Raw genomic sequence first — 20236 nt, forward strand, 5'->3', positions numbered from 1 at the left:
TTGTCTTATTAGCTTATGTATGTTGACATCTTGTTGCAGTCAGGTTTCCAAGTTTCCAAGATAAGGATCCCTGTTTTTATAATAGGTAAACAGGCTAGCTTTAAACTTTTGGACAATAATGACCTCAACCAAAATCAGAACTTGTGGACTCTGAACAAGAGCAGAGTTAATGTAAACCAGCTTATTTACATGAACTCTTTCAGTTGCGCTAAGAAGAGAGGATAAGCATTTATCCAGGATAATCCCAGAAACATGTTGATGACCACAAATTGTTAAGGAACTTTTTACAAACCTTAGAGGGGCAATTGCAATTGTAACCCTTGGTATATTCAAAAGAAAAAAGAGATATTATTATTATTATTATTATTATTATTATTATTATTATTATTATTATTATTATTATTATTATTATTATTAAAATGTTCAAATCTCTTAATTTTCACCAGACATAATCTACGCTTCCTCATGCATTCATCGCATACAACTCAGACAGCATCTGCTGATTTGACCAATGGGATTGGTCAAATCAGGTATAAAACATGGGATTATAAGAAACTGATGGTGATACAGAAGGTGAGACTAGAAGGTACCACAGCATGATATCACAGGCAGGAGATAAGACAGAAAACTAATTATAGAGCACAGAACAGAGCAGAAAGCCTCCAATCAGAGTGAGGACAGGAAGTTTCCTACCTGAGCCGGCCTCCATGATGTTGGTTTGTCCTCTGCGATCGGTCATCAGCCGAGATGATCCAGGCATGCTGACTGGCTCTGAACGTACTGGCTGGATTCTGCACGTATACAAACACAGCATTACATGTATAGAATGAATATATACATGCTCAGATTATCATTGATATATACACATGTTTAAAGTATAATTCTTTAGTTTGAGATCACAACTTCTTCAAGCTGCTACAGAAAAAACACTCATTGCCCCTCTCCTGAACTATTCCAAATGTGATGCTAAAAGCCCATTTGGTCAATTACAGTTGTAAACATTTTGCACATTCCCTGTGCAGCTCTAAGCAATACATGTTTTTATTCACTATTTCCCTATTAGATGTGTTACAGTAACCTATGATACTACGATGCCACAATATATCCTTTAAAGTCAAGTGTTACTAAGGACTACTCAGTTGGTGTCCGCATGTGACTTCATCTGGAGAAGGTGAGCTATTATTATCAGCCCCAGATATGAGGGTGGATGATTGTACCTCAACATACTGCTGCAGCTACCGTATATTTGAGACTTTTATTCTAAAGAATCAAAGCAAGACGTTTTTAGTTGCCCTTTTGTTTTTCAGGGAGCCGACTAACAAATGATTCTCGTCTGTCTGGTCAACAGCGCTTGGTTCCATCCACAGATGCCCTGGTCATTTTTAAATGGTTTAAGGGGCACAATAATTCTCATCCGATACAAAAGAAATACTGACAGTGAAATTAACAACATATGGGAGATTTTTAAGCACTGTATGAACATATTAGTATACACCACAACCATCTAACAGAACTGAAGTCAGTTATTGATAGTTTCTGAGCACCGCTACACTAAAGGACCTTTCATTAATTAGGACAAATTTAATCATCTGTGCTTCAGATTCCAAAAACGTAACACTGGTAAAACGTGAACTGAGTAATTCCACATTAAACAAAGATTACTAATAACCCACTCAAAGACTATGAAACCTTTATACCAGCTGTGAAAATACAAAGAAAAGAGCGACTTAAAGGTGACCTTTTATGAAAAATTCGCTTTTTGCACATTTTTTGTACTTAAATTAGGCTCGCTACTGCTGCTAGATACAACCCAAGCGCTAAAAAAAAATCCTAAACAAACAAGCCATTTTTTGCCAATAAGTAAATGTTTTGTTGGTGTCTGGAAAATTTGCTTTTTCAAAAACCTCCCAATTATTGCGTCACAATCAGCGGGCACTGGCCGTCACCTAGCAACCATGCTAAAAGGCAAGCTTGAAGACCTAGGAGAACACCTGGTCAAACCTGGATTAGAAAGTGTCACACAGATCAAAAGTTGCTTCTGACTTCCGAAACCTATTTGTTGAATCCAAAAAAGGGGATTCTTAGTTTTCCTAAAAATACTGTTAAAATCTCATTATGTCTCATTTTATTCTGTTTAAACCAGTACTGTGGAGTATCTTGTCTTGTGAGCAATATGTATCTTTACATCATCAGAAAATATGTTCAATCATTTTAACATACCGAAGACTGCGAAGGTCCAGGTCATCTGTGTCAAAGTCCAAAAGGGGCTGTTGGATATCAGAGGGCCCGTGGGACTGAAGCACTGAGGATGAGGAGGAGATCACTGTGGTCTGACCTGATGGGTGAATAGTCTTAAACTGAAATTGGGGGCCCATCCACAGGCGGCGGTGGGGACCTGTATGGGTCACAATCTCCACCTGTGGACATCAGAGAGAAGACATAATAACCATCATATGTGTATGAAAAGGGCTCTGAACTCAAGTCATCAGTGGGGTAAAAATGGGCCTGATGTCCCACAGCTCAGCTCCTATTTACAAGCCTAATACCTGATCTCATTTTCAATTATTACACCACTTACACAATTGAGCTGAACATGTCCCCAATAGGGCAGATAGGAGGAACAAGGAACAGAAACACATCAAAGATGCTCTACAAACCTGTGGATACCCTAACTGGACCTTTGTCAAATCAGCAAGGAAATCCAAATGACACATTGCACAACAGAATGTGGAGAAGAACAAGCACAGAAACATTGTCATCCCATATGTTGCTGGAATCTCTGAAAAACTCACAAACATTTTCTCTAAACATAAGATCCCAGTACACTTTAAACCCAACAGGACTCTCAGACAGAGGCTGAGTCTCAGACAGAAACCTGAGTGATCTAAGGTGTAAACACACACAGACAACATCAGTTCTCGTTACAAATTCATAGTAGACACGTTGGTATGAAGTGTGCAGAGACAGAAGTACTCTGGACTTCAGCCATCGGTAGTTTTTTAGTGGTGGGAATACTTGAGTAAACTCAGATAGAAAAAGGTGTTATGGGCTACCGGTGTTTCTACCCCTTTAGAAAAGGAGATGTCTGACACAAATATTTTTAACACTCTCTAGCAAAATACCACATCATCCGACACTCAATGTTGTTGAAAGACACTTTTTGTAAAGAGAATCAAAGTGTATGAATAATTCAAAGCATTCAGGCAAAACACTACGATCACCTGCCTAACAGAGTATTGGCCCCATATTTTCTGCCACAATAACCCTGACTGGCCAGGCCTAAACATCCCTGAAAAACCCCGGGGTGGGCTGTGGTATCTGTCATGAAGACATAAGAAGCAAAAGTTCTCTAAGAGGCAAGGTGGGAACCTTTCTCACGCAATAAGCATCTGCAGCAATGTGAACTGCTGTAGGATCAGACCAAATGGGCCACGGTTCTTTCCTGATATATGTCAGTGAGCCTTGGCCACTCGTGACCATGTCGCCTGTTTACCACTGGTTCCTTCCTTAAATGGCTTTGATAGCTGCTGACCACAGCAGAATGGGAGTACCCAACAAGTCCTGAATGTTTAGAGATGCTCTTACCCTGTCGTCTAAACAACACAATCTGTCACCTGTCAAACTCACCTAGATATTCAAGCTTTTCTCTTATTCCTGGTTTTGATACTGGTTTTGATAAGAAAAATACTGCCACAAGTCTAATATAGTCCACTCATTAACAGCTGCCATGATGCCACATAATCAGTGTTATTATGTTCACCTGTAAGTGGTCATTATGTTATGCCTGAAGTGAGTTCTCTGGGATGTCTTACACATTGCGACAAATTATAGTGCTGGGCACTTGTGAGACTCAAGTGGCTCATTTAAGTGGCGTGGATGCACATGATTCTTGTGTTTAGCAAAAAGGCTTGTGGCATTACTTAGAGTAATCAACACATGTCACCCATGGGAACACCAGGATGGAAGGTTTTTTTCTTTAAACGCAGCATCTTCCTCACCCACTGTTAACAAACTTCTACAGGTCAGAGATAGAGAGCCTCAAGGTCTATTGCTGCACTGTGGTTCTCCAGTTGCTTCTAGCAGAACAGGAAGAACCTGCAACAGACGATGAGTTCCGTGGAACCTGTTATTGGATCACAGCTGCCCTCTCTGACAGATATTTACACCTGCAGACTCCAGACGCTAATCCAACAGACTCACCCTGGACGCGTTCTTTTCTCTCCCATCTAGTAAAAGCTTCAGAGCTTTAAAAAACAAATCCAACAGACTCATAAACAGATAGTAACTGTTTAGCAGGTATAAACTGTCTGTATGTTTTTGTATATATATATATATATATATATATATATATATATATATATATATATATATATATATATATATATATATATATATGGTGCCTTGCGAAAGTATTTGCCCCCCTTAAACTTTTTGACCTTTTGCCACATTTCAGGCTTCAAACATAAAGATATAAAACTCATTTCTTGTGAAGGATCAACAACAAGTGGGACATGATCATGAAGTGGATTGAAATTTATTGAATATTTCAAACTTTTCTAACAAATAAAAAAAACAGAAAAATTGGTCGTGCAAAATTATTCAGCCCCCCTGAGTTAAGACTTAGTAGCGCCACCTTTTGCTGCGATTACAGCTGCAAATCGCTTGGGGTTATGTCTCTATCAGTTTTGCACATCGAGAGACTGAGTTTTTGCCAGTTCCTCCTTGCAAAACAGCTGGAGCTCAGCAAGGTTGGCTGGAGAGCGTTTGCTAACAGCAGATTTCAGTTCTTTCCTCAGATTCTCGGTTGGATTCAGGTCTGGACTTTGACTTGGCCATTCTAACACCTGGATATGTTGATTTGTGAACCATTCCATTGTAGATTTTGCTTTATGTTTTGGATTGTTGTCTTGTTGGAAGATAATCTCCGTCCCAGTCTCAGGTCTTTTGCAGACTCCTACAGGTATTCTTCCAGAATGCTCCTGTATTTGGCTCCATCCATCTTCCCATCGATTTTAACCATCTTCCCTGTCCCTGCTGAAGAAAAGCAGGTGCTAACCATGATGCTGCCACCACCATATTTGACAGTGGGGATGGTGTGTTCAGGGTGATGACCTGTGTTGATTTTACGCTAAACATAGCGTTTTGCATTGTTGCCAAAAAGTTTGATTTTGGTTTCATCTGACCAGAGACCCTTCTTCAACATGTTTGATGTGTCTCCCAGGTGGCTTGTGGCAAACTTTAAACAATACTTTTTATGGATATCTTTAAGAAATGGCTTTCTTCATGCTACTCTTCTATAAAGGCCAGACTTGTGCAGTATACGACTAGGATTGTTGTCCTATGGACAGAGTCTCCCACCTCAGCAGTAGATCTCTGCAGTTCATCCGGAGTTATCATGGGTCTCTTGGCTGCATCTCTAATCAGTCTTCTTCTTGTATGAGCTGACAGTTTAGAGGGAGGGTCGGGTCTTTGTAGATTTGCAGTGGTCTGATACTCCTTCCATTTCAATATTATGGTTTGCACAGTGCTCTTTGGGATGTTTAAAGCTTGGGAAATCTTTATGTATCCAAATCCAGCTTTAAAGTTCTCCACAACAGTATCTCCGACCTGCCTTGTGTGTTCCTTGTTCTTTATGATGCTACATACATACATACATATACATACATACATACATACATACAATACATATATATATATATATACATACATACATACATACATACATACATACATATATATAATATATATATATATATATATATATTATATATATATATATAATATAGTATATATATATATATATAATAATATATATATATATATATATATATATAGAGAGAGAGAGAGAGAGAGAGAGAGAGAGAGAGAGAGAGAGAGAGAGAGAGAGAGAGAGAGAGATGTGTGTGTCAAATTCTCTTCTATTCTATTATGAATCCTGAGTCTAACTTTACGTATCAAGATTCACGTTGTTATGGATTATAAACCCATATTCAAGTCATTAGAAGAACTATTGCTTAAAACCAGTCACTCTGGCCTAAAACAGTATGTTTTCTTAAACAGAACTCTTTGAAATTTTGACCACCTGCCAGCTGTAGTGATCTGCTGAATGTCCACCCCTCCCCATCACATTAGAACTGACAGATAATAAATAATGAGCCCTGATGGACTCTGTCAGGACAGGAGGTTTTGTTGTCTTCTGACAGCTAACTTAAGAGCAACTGACAATGATGAGCAGGAAAAGGCATCACACAGCAGCATGCTCAGGCACTCACACTGAGGGTCAGAAACCTCACATTCCATTAGGGGATGGCTGATCAATCCTTAATCCCAACCAAACGCTGAAATACCCACTGATAATCTAATGAAGACCACTGATATGATGTAACGAAATCCATGAGGCAGTACTTAGCCTCTAATCCAATCCAATACATCTTAGAAGTATTTAGCATTTCTCATTCCACAAAGGCAATGAGCCCGCTATGTTCAAGTCTCTCCAAATATTCTCAAGGGACAGGGAAACAGGACAAAGACCTGGTAGTTTTCTCTGTTTATCCCTAATCTAGTTACAGTTTAAAAGCGTCCACAAAAAGATATTCACACATAACCCTGGGAACTTGCAATGGTACCAAGAGTTGCGCCGTGACATCTTGTACCACTGATACATGCAGCTCTACAGCTACGCTGACAGGAAGTTGCACAAATACAGGTTAGTGCAATGGATAGTTTTGCTCCTGGCAAACTATCATGGCAGATATAAACCAGAGTCTCTGCAAGCTAAGTGGCTTGCATTTTAGCCAATCAATTATGCATGCATAGGAATTATTGATGGGGAAAATGTAGTGGGTTACCTGTCGACATGAGCGATGAGGCCTGTGAGGTTTAACCAAGCTGAAAAGACCAGGGTGAATGTACCAGATTTGTCAGGCCATTAGGAAAAACTGCGAAAGTGTTGATGTATTTTGGGATGTTTGTGATTACAATAAAGTCAATATGAGGGAGGATACTTCTTTAAAAATTAAAGAAAATTAAGATAAATATTTTATGAAAACAGTTTAAGATGAAAAAAAAAGATGAAAAACAGGAGTAGAAATATTTTAAGGGTTGAAAATAAAAATATGGAAATATTTTGTGATTTTACTTTACCAAAACGTACATTACATCAATTTAGATTTTTGTTTAAAAGACAAAACTATTTAGTCACGCTTCAGATATGATAATACTAGAAACATGCAAATATAAGAATAAACACATGGAAGTAGAGGAAGCAGTCAATAAAGCAAAGGTGTATTAGTTAACTGGCCCCACAGAGCTTTGGTTACCCTGATCAACCTCAGCCGACTATTAACCCCTCTAACCCTGCTAAGCTTGGTTTTTAATGGCAACATGAACTAACTGAATGCTGAGAATACTCAAACATCCTGTTTAGAGGGTAAAACAGCTCCCAAGAGCAGCTTGATTGTATTAACTCAAACGTTTACAGTGAAGCTGAAAATAAGCTCATGACAGAGAAAACATCCAGCTTCCTGGGATGCTTTCACTGCAGCAGCATTAGGTAAAAAGTAGAAGACATAAAAGCAACGCAGGGCATGTTCTTGTAACAAGCCATCTAAAGTTCTTCCTTTCAGATCAAAGAGGAGAACAAACTCCAGATAGGCCAAATCATTTAGTTCTGCTGGTCTATTCCTCAGTGGAAGAACACATACAGAGTATTTCTCTCCAAAGCAACACAGAGACCTGAGGACAGGACAACCACTTTGTACATGTACTTCAATTTATCATTTTTCTTTTTTTCATGTAACGTATACTATTTCACCTGATTATTAATTCAAAATTGTGTAATTTTTCTTTTTCCCTTCTTGATAAGTTCATTCTCTTTTCCTTTAAACCTTAACTTTAAATGAGCATTTTTTATTCCACTATTTAATCTAGTTTAACCCTGGTGTATCCTGTTCATGTGTTTTCACCACTGACATGCCAGAATTTCCCCGATTGTGGGACAATAAAGGTATTTCTATTCGACATGACATGTTAGTGTGTGAGAAGGGATGGAAAATGGCTGCTTGTCAAAAGCCTCCAAAGCGTTGTTGGGTGAGGCCCAGATCTTACCTGAGAGAGCCACTCTTCATCGTCTTGGCCACTGTGATCCGATGCCAAGCTGTCAGATGACTCGTGACGTGTGATTGGGCCTGGGCTCCCTGGGTTAATCCCTGGACGAAAAGAAAAAACAAAGCATACATAAGCAGGTGAAAAATAACTCTTCTTCCTTGCAGTTATATTAACATCTAAAAAAGAAAGTAACATTGCCAGTATTTTTCACTGATTTCTGGCATCCTAAGCATCATGAATGCAAAGTGGAATGCAGACATTGCAAAATGCTTTGTTATGCAGTGATACTTAATTGTGTTTTGCAAACTAATTTAGCAGCTTGGGTTTTTGTGCTGACAGTTCAGATTGCTTTCAGGTTGCTCAGAGTGACAACGTACATATCAATCCATTTCAACAACCTCTTATTGTCTTTAAAAAAATAAATAATTTAGAGCGCAAACCTATTTTTACGATAATTTGCACTGGAAGAAGGTGATCAGCCAACTTCATGACAGTACAGTCATATCCACAGCGGAGGCAATGCTGTGAAAGAGTCCATCTGAAGTGACTTTACATATCTAATTAGCAGACTGAATGCTATAAAAGAGGGGCGTTAGCTTGAAATAACTTCTTCTGTTGTAAACAATGGTTACCTCCAAAGGAAATTATCTATCATAAGTTTGCATCAAACGGGGAGAAAAATACTGCTAGAAAAAATGTAAGCCTGAAATAACTGTTTTTCTTTAAGGCAAGACCTCCAGAGACACAGCAGTGCTCCTGAGGAGTGTGTAAGGTTATCACGTAGCCACCAGAGCAGAGCTTCCGCAGCATTGGCAGCAGAAGGATGTGAGTGCATCTGCACACAGTGAGGTAATGACTTTTGGAAAATGACCTGGAGACAAAAAGGCCAAGAAAGAAGCGACCTCTGTTAAAAAAAAAAAACATTTAGGACATACTCAAATCCTGCAGGAAGTAAAGGAGGGACAGCATGAGATTGTTATATTATAATCTCTGGAGAATCCCCCTTTTAATTATTTGGAACGTCTGGATCAATCAAATCAGACTTCCAGAGTAGAAAGGGTGAGAACTACGATGAGGCCTGTGCGAGACACAGCAAACCTCTGACAAGGTCAAGCTTTGATGTTTCTTCCTGGTGGTGTTGGACTGCCTGTGCAATGGGTCCAGGTATCGCCTCATACCTGGCCCGTGTCACTGGTGACACGGGCCCTGGTCAGATTCAACACCACTGAAACGTCAGAAATAAACGAGGAATGAGAAATGTTTGCTGCCTCCACCTACCATTCATGTTTTTGGGGTCGTGTCATTGTTGCCCCTTTAGTGCCCCTGTTGTTCTTTTCATTAACACCAAAACACTGATCACAACCCCTTCTACTGCTGAACCGACCACATCAATGTTCCACAAGTTCAACTAACTAGATATAAAACTCTGATTAAAAAGTGCTCCTTTAATCTTTTTGAGGAGTGCATTATGTAATTATCTTTGTCATTAAATACATCAAAATAAAGAACTTTCACGTTCTTGGTGAATGAAACCATTGACCCATTGCATGTGTTTGAAGCATTTTTATTATTGAGCACATATACTGTGATGAAAAATGAGGATAATTTTGCAACTACCTCATTTTCCATTAGATTCAAAACTAAACTATTACCGCTATCAGTGGACTATAGTACATAACCTTGTATCTGTTATCGTACTTAGATGAAAGTATTGGACCTGGTCAGAATTGTAATCAACAGGTCAGAGCAAACAGTAAACCGAAGATTCATTTTGGCCAGGAAAAAGCCAGATTGCTGCATCTCTACATCTTAACACTGCTTCTCGACCCCAGGTGAAATAAAACACTTTGAAATGCCAAATGTGTTCAAAAATCCTTTAGTTTGCATCGGAGACATTTTAAAATCTGTTGCGAAAAGGGCACAAAACACAAGATATCACTTCTTTCTTTTAAGTCAATGCATTAAAAGATGTGAAGAAGACTGTAGAGACAAGAACACGGGAATGTATTACACATACCAGTTTTATTTAATGTGCATCCATCAGCTTTAAAATGAAAATAATGTTAAAACTATACCAATATAAGTGCTTCCATACCTCAGACTGATGGGTTTCTTAATTACAGCTTAAATCACATGGCTTGACTGTATGGATCTAATGGTCAGAGTTAAAGGACAGGAAATCTTACATTTCTATGTTTGTTTTCATCTCCAACAGCCGTATGACTGTGTGTGTAAAAAGGCAAATATACAGTAAAGTGTGAAGAGGCAAAATAGAGAGAGAGTGACAGAGAGAGCCAGAGACAGATGGGGCTCCTGCAGGCTTGAATAAGCAGGCGAGGAGAATGAGGTCTAATGTGTTGAATCAGTCATCTCTCCATCTCCCAGCACAGGGATGGGGTTTGTTTAACACAAGAATGGCTAATAAACTTGTCAGGTCCACATCTGGAGCACAGGAGGCACCCCTGTCTCTCCCCTCACACATGTGCCAGGTGGTCACACACACCCTTAATGGAGGCAGTACGGTGTTTGACACCTCTGCAGTGAATGTCACATCATCGCTGATTCACACATCAGCCCAACACACTCACACATGTCCCGGTGGAATTAGAAGCTCTGGCCTCATTCGCTGTGTGAATAATTGAAAAAAGGACTGTGTAGTTACTCAACAGTGAAAGCGGTGCCGCCTTGATCCTTTTACAGACAAAGATATAAGTAAAAGGCTCGTCTAATGGGATGACAGGAAGAAATGCAGAAAAACTGCTCAAGGAAATGATTTAGAAATGCCTTGACTGAAGACCCTGGGTGTCTATGAAAACTGAATCCATGCTCATGGATAGGAAAGGGAATAAAAAGGAGAATAACAGAGGAACAGAAGATATCACTATATTTCCCAGAGCTTTTCAATAAATTCTGACAAAGGAAATAATGCTATATATTTACTTTATAATGGTTCTGTTGAGAAACAGAAAAAAAACCTAACCCACAATGCAGTAATGAATAATACAAGCACTTTACTTCTTCAGCAATTCCTCACTCCGTTGCATGAAGCAACAGTGGAAAGGAAACTCCTCTTTAACAGGAAGAAACTTCCAGCAGAACCAGAACCAGGCTCAGTGTGAAGGACCATCTGCCACGATCCACTGGGGGTTTGACAAGACACATAAAAGCCTAGAAGCTGTGATCCAAGAGTACTTGGATCACAACACAGCCCAACAGATAAGCTCTATGCCAGGATGAAATGGAGTGCTTACAGTTAGTTATAGTAAAAGTTCAGCCAATAGCTATGTTTAGGAGGAGAAACAGGGCCAACTCTAACATCTATAGAAGTTGCTGGCAGAAGTAGCTCAGCCGACGCCCTCCAGGCAGGGCCTACCTAACCTACTGGTAGGCCTGGAGGCTAATGCGTCTGGTAGGCCCTCCCATAAAATCTCCCCCACTTACCGCGTCACAAACTGTGAGGATGGCAGCAAACTATTAAGTCGAACCTGTGTCACCCCGAGGACTAAGGCCTCAGTACATGAGTTGTGCACGCTACCCCTGTGCCACCAGCACATCAATTGGTTCATTTTTTACTAGATCTGCAGTATATTCTAGGTAGAGGAATGAAGAAATGCATACTCCTCTTAAATCATTGCAAAACGAAAACTTTTAAAAACTTAAACAGGGTGCTTGAAATCAAAAAGTATAGCACAATTTGTGTGTGTGAGTGTGTGTGTGTGTGTGTGTGTGTGTTACTTTCACAAGTGGAGCCTTACTGCTTTCGCCACAGTGCTCCGCTTGATTTATATACGCAATAAGCTTTATTAGAATTTATGCAGGGACAGTTTCACGTTAAATGGACACAGAAACAGGAAGGTAGAAGAGGTAGAAAGTAGAAAGGAGAAAAGGTGAAAGAGGGGGTAGCACAATCTAACCGTGTTTTTTTTTCCCCTAGCCTTTTTTGCAGAAAAATCCATAAATATATACTTTAAATCCAAACCATAAATGATGCATGTTCAGTTGGCATCAACTAGAGGGTCCTCCTGACTCTTTCTTGCTGCATGTCTGATCACAATCAATTTGTGCCTTCATTTTGACATAATCCTGGTTTTGTGTGAAATTCAGTTGCCCTGATATAATCTGTCCTCCTGCAGTCAGGAGACCAGTTTAAAATGCTAGAGAGGCTGATTCTACAGCAGATTTACTAATGAAATAACATGATTTCTTCCACTCATCATACACAACCATTCCTCTACATTTGAAGCTCTTTCCTCACTTAAGCTACAGAATATTTCAAACTGCCTATGTCTCTAAAACTATCTGTTCCCCCTATATCTAGAACAGAGAAAGAGCAATCAGATCATGGTTTGGTTTGTTATGGTTTCTTCTCCCAACCATTTCGACTATTTCCATAAATTTGGACACTATGCTAGAATTTTATTTTCTATCTATCCAATGCTGTGTTAGAGTTTTCATTAGAAAAGTGGTTTTAAAAAATAAGGTGAATAATGATCTATTCAGGGTGCTGTAATTGTCGTGTCCAGTGACTGAGCTTCTAGCGGTTTGTTTCAGTGATAAATAAAAGTGTTAGCAAGACCGGGTGGGTGTTAGGTTAAACTATTGTTCAAGTGAACAAAACTCAAGTAGGAGAAGTTTGGAATTATTTCAGCACAAAAAAGACCCAAAACACAAAACTGTGTCAAAAATGAGATGTACAGCTGAATGACACTAAGGTCTGTCTATTATATGTCTAGGCTACTATTTATGATAATTTGAATGTTTGGTCCAATAGTGGAGAGATTCATCCCAGATCCTCAAGGATCTATCGTCATGACAGTCAGCTTAGGGAGTGTAGTGTATTTTTTTATTTTTAGATTTAACAACTCTGTTGGTGGTGTAGGTTTTCCTTCAGAAGACTTTTTTGAGTTTGCACTGCTTTCTTAAATTCTCATCTAGCAGCATGAGTTCCATATGAGTGATGGTTTAAAATACATAAATGTCATGTCATCTATAGCAGAAATATAATAGCCAAACCAGAAAACATGACCGTGAACAATCTTAATTTTTCTGTTCTTTAGTGATTCATTAATTATTAGCTGAATTAATCTGAAAACATGGTCCAACCACAGCTGTGGGAGCCACTCCAAGAGGGGCTGCTGTGAATCTCCATAAGTGGAAACAGAGGTTCTGCAAAGTGTAACAAGAAAATGACATGGTTTAGAGTCATTAGTACAACATTTGCAGAACACTTACCTAAATTCTGTGGTAGTTGAATATATGTGGTTTAAACTGTGACATTTCTGAGTTACAGCACTCATGCCAACAGCGTTTACGTAAAGCAGTGAACCTTATTGCACCTGAGAAACACACAAGGTTGTTGTGCAACAGTGACAGGTGTGTGAGCGGTCCATCAAGGCTTCCTAGATGCTACAGTTGGTTTCTTTAAAACAAACCGCAATGCATTTGTCAAACAGATTTACAATAAAACAAACTAATTCTATATCATTGGTATCATAGTTAACACATTTCATCTCTCAAATCTTTCCTTAGTAGTTGTTAAAGCAGCACAATATATGTTACCACAACCGTAAGAGCAATATCCCCATGTGGCATATCACAATCTCAAAGTCCAATATGTGGTAGGGAGCTATAGTTTGAGAGCAAATTGTGCCTCCCAACTATTTATTTGGCCTGTTTGATAGAATGTCATCACCCCTGATGCCCACATTGGGAGCATAGTGGACGAGGAACAACAGTGGTGTAGGAGATAGGGAGTTTGTCCTGTAACCGGCGGGTTGCTGGTTTGAAGCCCCACTCAGTCTCAGTCATTGTGACCTTGGGCTAGACACTTCATACGCCTTGCTGCTGTTGGTGGTCAGAGGGCTTGGTGGCACAGACTGTCTGGCAGCCTCAATTGTGTCAGTCTGTCCCGGCTGGCAGCTGTGGTTACAATGTAGCCACCACAGTCAGTGTGTGAATGTCTGAATGCAGTGTGCAGTGGGTCCTCTGGAAGCGCTATACAAGTACAGGCCATTTACCAACTGCTCAAGCTCAAGAGTGGTAGGGATATTGTAATGAATAAAAATCAAGAAAATGTGATTTATGTCATTATAATCTATAATGTCATTGCAATATTATCAATAATATCACAGTTGCATATTTTATTATTGTTTAACTAAAGTATATTTGCATCATAATATACAGTATATAATACTGTATTGAGATTTGTGGAGATTTTATTGTCTTACCTAATAAAAACTAAACATGATTGATTGTGAGACGTCATCTTTCACTCTCCAATAATTTTACCAGATTCACAAGGTCTCTAGAATTTTGAAATGTGAAATTCTTAGTGGCAATGGTTTGGCTATATGCAGGTTAGCTTATGCCCTCACAAAGTTACTCACCTATCCACTGCAAGTAGAGACAGAACACATTTCAAGGCAAATACACTTAAAAACCTGGACAATGGAAAGTACATGCTCATACATTCAATTGATTATTATATTTGGATGGAGCATCTATGAGGGGATGAGCAAGGACTATAAGGTATGAGAGAGAGAGAGAGAGAGAGAGAGAGAGAGAGAGAGAGAGAGAGAGAGAGAGAGAGAGAGAGAGAGAGAGAGAGAATGGAGAGAAGGCTTGCAGGTTTCTTAATAAAGGAGAGAGGAGAACAAAGCTGAGGATGTGTTACTTATTAAACAAAATCAGTACTCCCTGATTTCCTCCATCCTCCTATTTGGGCTCCCGGACTTTCACCGTCCCTCTCTCTTTGCTCTGTGACCCCTGGGACCAATAGCTGTTCCCTAATTAATTATTGATGTTCTGAAGCATTTGGTGGACTGGCTGGATTGGGTTTCAAGTAGATGGGTTAGTTGGGTTTGTCAACAGTGATGTGCATGTCAGCATGCACCTTCCTGCCTTCAGCTGGACACACACATTTATCCTACTGTCCAGTAAGCCATTCAGACTGCAGCTTTCACAATGATTTGCACTTGGTCAACAAAACATTTCAGAGTAAAGAAATATATATATTTACAAATATAACGCTTGTAACAACGTTGCCATTCCAACTGGCAGTATGTGGAAAGATGTACATTCAACACTGCTGGTGATCTGTACACAGATAAAATTTGTGCCACACAAACAGTTTCCACCGCAACGCAAAAAGCCAAATGATCTTTGAACTTTTTTTAACCAGCTGCATCTCAGATAAGTTCTATATCATGGAGAAGCTAATTTTTTCAGTCATTTGATCCAAAGGATAATCTCATGTGTTGCCTACACCAATAAAACAGTGATTCAGTATTTCAAGCATTAATTCCAATAAATTTGGATGATTATAGTTTAGAGATTACATAAAAGTAGTCAGAAATGAAATTCTTAATGAAGAATTCTGTTCCTTCAGGAACGTATTTCCATGTGCTGAACAGAGCACTCAGTACTTGATCAGCACTCCTTTTTTTTTTTTTTTTGGAGATTTTTCACGGCTCTAGTGGTTCGCTTTTTATTACAGTAGGCTAACAGGAAGGAGGTGTAAGAGGGGGAGAGACATGCGGCAAAGGGCCGCGGGTCGGAGTCGAACCCGGGTCGACCGTGTCGAGGACTAAGGCCTCCGTACATGGGTTGCGCTACCTGCTGTGCCACCAGCGCGCCCAGCACTCCTTTTCTAAGATTCACTGTATCAGTGTAGGGTGGCATGGCGGCCTGTGGTTCTGCAGTGCCATGGTTGATTTAAAGTGTTGGTTCTGTTTTTTTCTCATCTTCCTCTTCACAATGCTCCATAGATTCTGTTTGAGGTTCAGGTCAGGCAGCGCGCTAGCTCATCCAGCAAAGTGGTACCTTGATCATTAAAGCAGGTTTGGTACTTCCGGCTATGTGGGCCGGTGCCAACTCCTGCAGGAAAATGAAACCAGCTTCTCCTTAAAACTTGGATGCAAGGTTAGTATGAAGTGCTCTAACATTTTCTGGTAGATGGCTGGTCTGATTTTGGACTTGATAAAACACGGAGGACTGCCACCAGCTGATGACAAGGCTCCTCAAATCATTGCCGACCATTGAAACGTCACACATGCTCTCAAACATGTTGGATTATGGGCCTTTGCACTGTTCCTTCAAACTCTGGAAACTTGATTTCCAAATAAAATGTATTTTTATCTGAAAAGAGGAATTTGGACCACTGTGCATCAAACCAGTTCCTTCGCTCCTCAGCCCAGGTAAGACACTTAAGAGTTTGTCTGTGGTTCAGGATGGCTTAACGAAAGCCCCTTGTTGTACCCCATGTTCTGGATATCTCTGTGTTTGACGGCTTTTGGTGCTCTGAAGCTGGAGTCCATACCTTTGTGAATCTCCCCAAACCCTTGAGTAGGCCAGGTATCATTGGTCAGTGACTGTCTACTGGACAACTGTCTTCACCAGTCTTCCCTGTCGTGTGGGCTTGGACATGGCCACAGCACAAGATTTCTGTGATAAAATTCCTTTTTTCTAATTTTCTTTTTTTTCTTTTTTAATTTGCTAAAGAAGATCATTTAGAGTTTTCATTGGCTGAAATTCATTCTTTTTAAAGCTAACAAAATAAACTATCATTCTGTGTAAAGAAGCTATATACAGTTTGAGTCCAGCTGATGGAAAATAACATTATGCTTCACACTTTTCATACCTTTTTACTGATCAGTTGGAAGAGATGAACCAGAAGAATGAATTGCTTTTTATTGATAATCGCAACCAACACTGATCTAGAATAGACTGTTTTATGATCTTTTTACCTTTAGGTTATTTTCCCTTGATCCCCATTGCTGCAGCAGAGCATTACAATTGCAAACAGTAAAATACTTGTTTTCATGTGAGGTTCTAATGTCAGAAGATAAAGTGAAGCTACAGTAAAAATAAATACACAGAAAAGTCAAAAAAACATATATGACTGAATAATCAGCCAGCAGTCACGTCATTAAACTCAGACGATCTTAAAAAGGATTTCTTCCAAACATTTCCTAATGCAAACTGTTTTGAAGGATTATGTTTATACCCACGTAAACTACGATTTGAGAGCCCCCCTGAGGTAGGACAGAGATGTCTCTGACACTGTCTTTATTGACTGCGCAGTAAGTGGTGTTTTGCTGGGCTGAAGGCTGGTAGCCAGTGGCCTGTTAACCGGAGCAGTGAAGCAGGGAGTCAGAACAAGAACAAAGGCTGCCTAGATATTGATGTAGCCCAACGTGCTGGGGCCAGGGGGCCAGGGGGCCAGGGGGCCAGGGGGCCAGGGGGCCAGGGGGCCAGGGGCCGGACAAGGCGATCTCCAGGGATAGATAAGGAGCTAACAATCTGATAGATCTGCAGAGCTGGCTGCATAGAGAGCAGGGGTGAGATGTCTTGTCTCCGTTACCTGCTTCCTCCAGTTCTCCACTTTATATCTTCCAAGAGCGTCTTCAAGAATTCATTTAGTTGTCTTTTACTTTTCTCCTTTTCGATTGGTTCTGAACAACTGTCCTTGTTTGCCAGACATGTCTGACTGAGCTCCCTCTCAACTGCTCCACCTGTCCCACTTCTCACTTTCCCCGTTTGAGGAGTCTTCTGGCAGACAGGTGCTGGCATAGCGACAGAGTGGGATAGCTTAGTCATTATATATCATTCAAGGTGTATTTGACTGACAGTTTCTCCATTCAGCCAAGCACTACACTTACCCCATCCTTTCTCTACCTCTCTTTGATTACTGACCCAGTCATGGCGCCAGGGTTTCTCTTTACCAAACGCTCGATGCTCCAAAGCCTTCTCTCTGGCCCCTTTCTCAGAGCAATTAGATCTATTGACAAGGCAAATGTGGCTGGGCTGTCATGGGCCTCAAAGTCCCTAGAGAGCTGCCAAGAAAGCCAGCCAGTCAGTCAGACTCCACAATTAGCACATTATATGACAGAGGTAGGCTGTGGCCGAAAAGCATAACTTCTGTTCTTGCCACCATCACAGAGCTCACAGGAGCCAGCCAGAAATCCAGGTGCTAAATTATTCACCGGTGCGTTTGCTCCGGAGCAAAGTTTGCGATGATTGGTAGAGGTGTTTGAAAACATGTTACATACATTTTCAAAAAAAAAAAATATCTTTGGAGAAAACTTTAGATTTAAAAAGGTCATTTCTGAACAAACAACATCTTATTGAATATGTTCTGTGGGTTAGATAAGGAGAACTTTATTTTCAGACATGACACCTGAAGTCTAAGAAACAATCTTTCATCTGCGGACAGTTTTTAATTCCATACATGACTCTTAGGAAGAAATATCAGCAGAGGAGAAACTCTTGCAGACAGTAATACGCTGGGCCGAGCCTGCCAGATTGTAGTACTGGATCTCATCTAGTTGTGAGTGTACAGTGTGTTTCTCTTGTTTCCTTATCTCTTCAAAGATTTGCTGTGCCTCGCCATCCTCTGCAGGGCTGAGTGCTGCCAGTAGCTGCTGCAGATGGACAGGTAGAGATAGTGACCATGAAGTGGCGCCACTGGTGTCTTTTATCTTCCCGTCCTCAAGGCTCCGGTCTGGCCTGATCCTGGGCCTTCCTCTCCTCCTCCCTTCCTATTCCTTTTTCTTGCAAGCTGCATTTTTAATCAGGCCGGGTCATCCAATATAGAGCCATGAGACCGGAGACTACGGCCCGTCAGTCAAATGCTGCCATCCCTTTACCTTCCACAGACAATCTGAAAAAAATAGTTTGTCTGCAGGACAATTAGGGTCAGGGATACTTTGACACATTCAGTACTTCAACTTCTTAGCTTGAAAATGTTCCCGTTTTCTCATTTGTCCTCCTAAAACTATACTCTCTTGCAATGTTTGCTGGCCAATGCAAATCTGACCTAGATAGCACAATTTGTGCTGCGAGTTAGAAGAGTGTCTTTTCTGTTTCTTTTCAATTTACTAATCCGTATGCTCAGCAAGAGGCACTTGGACAAGGAACTTATGGTGCTGCTGTAATTCCTCCTAAGGTCAAATCGACTCTTTCTCCTGGATCACTTCTCAGCTAGGCTGCCAAGCCCTGGAGGGAGCAGCAGAGGAGAGGGCTGGCGAGGAGACACATGCTGAGAAACAGGATGTTGAGAGTCTCTCTCTGGGTGCAAAGCACAGAAATGGAAGGTGGCAGTCCAAGAGAAACTCAGTTGTTGGTGGTGTATAGGACGCAGACCCAAAGGGTAAATGGCAAGGGAGCAAGAAATGCGTAGGGGGTTGAACAATTATGTTTATAACATCTTGACCTCACATTGCTTTACGCCTGGTTGACCATGGGAGTAGATAGCCACAGTGCTTTTTATCTGGCTATTGTTAATTGGATGTAAATATTAATGCAATGAATCTCTCTCATTATGCAGCCAGTTCCGATACTCATGCTGGCACAGAATGGTGGAAAAGGCTGACGCCCGAGCCCGTCACTCCAACGCGTTCTCATCGCTCTGACACTACGAGAGACCATTACTACTAATTTGACAAAATATCCTACCAGTTAGACCTGAAGCACTGCAGTACTCGACGGAGATGAGTCCAAAGATTAGTGTAAACACAGCTACCACTTGGCCTGGGGTTCCCACTAAAACTAATTAAACAATTTGAATGCTTATAATTATGGAGTGAGCTCAAAACGCCATCCTATTCCTGTGGGGGTGGATTAAATCTGAGCGTGCCGATCCGTGTGCACTCTGCACTTGAGCAACATGGCCTCTAAGACAAACTGCAATCCTCACTGCTCAGCACTAGTTACTGAATACGAGGGCATTTAGGGTGTCAGCTAATTGGTTTGAATGTGGCATTATGAAGGAATGTCCTACGGAGTGGTTGCTACAGGATGGATTCATGGGTGATAGATCTTCCATCTGACTAACTCGAGTCTAATGGTTTCCCCTCAGCATGTGGCACCAAGAAGAGACTGGAAGCTGGCTTTCAACACAGGCAGCAGATGCACAACACATATATGAGGTTCTGTGCATGAAAACAGACCTAAGCACACAAAGAGGACAGTTATCTTAATCCAATATAGATTTTGTTTATGTAATATTCATTTTACCTCAATTTTGTCTTAAAAAAAGACCAGAGTTGTTGCAGCAGATACATTTTGAAGAATATATATATATATATATATATATATATATATATATATATATATATATATATAAAATGAA

General features: G+C 40.4%; 1 protein-coding gene across 2 annotated transcripts in view; it reads right to left on the minus strand.

Moving 5' to 3' along the window:
• Positions 1-603: 603 nt before the first annotated feature.
• LOC118556302 (breast carcinoma-amplified sequence 3-like) overlaps positions 604-20236 on the minus strand; it is a gene marked incomplete at its 5' end in the record, with an annotated part of 66655 nt that continues 47022 nt past the window's right edge. For both annotated transcript variants that reach the window (XM_036130607.1, XM_036130606.1), the window contains 3 exon segments: positions 604-791; positions 2221-2417; positions 8107-8207. In XM_036130607.1, the coding sequence (XP_035986500.1) occupies positions 629-791; positions 2221-2417; positions 8107-8207 (461 nt within the window).

Source organism: Fundulus heteroclitus, unplaced genomic scaffold, assembly GCF_011125445.2.
Source record: "Fundulus heteroclitus isolate FHET01 unplaced genomic scaffold, MU-UCD_Fhet_4.1 scaffold_365, whole genome shotgun sequence".
Taxonomy (NCBI): Eukaryota; Metazoa; Chordata; class Actinopteri; order Cyprinodontiformes; family Fundulidae; genus Fundulus; species Fundulus heteroclitus.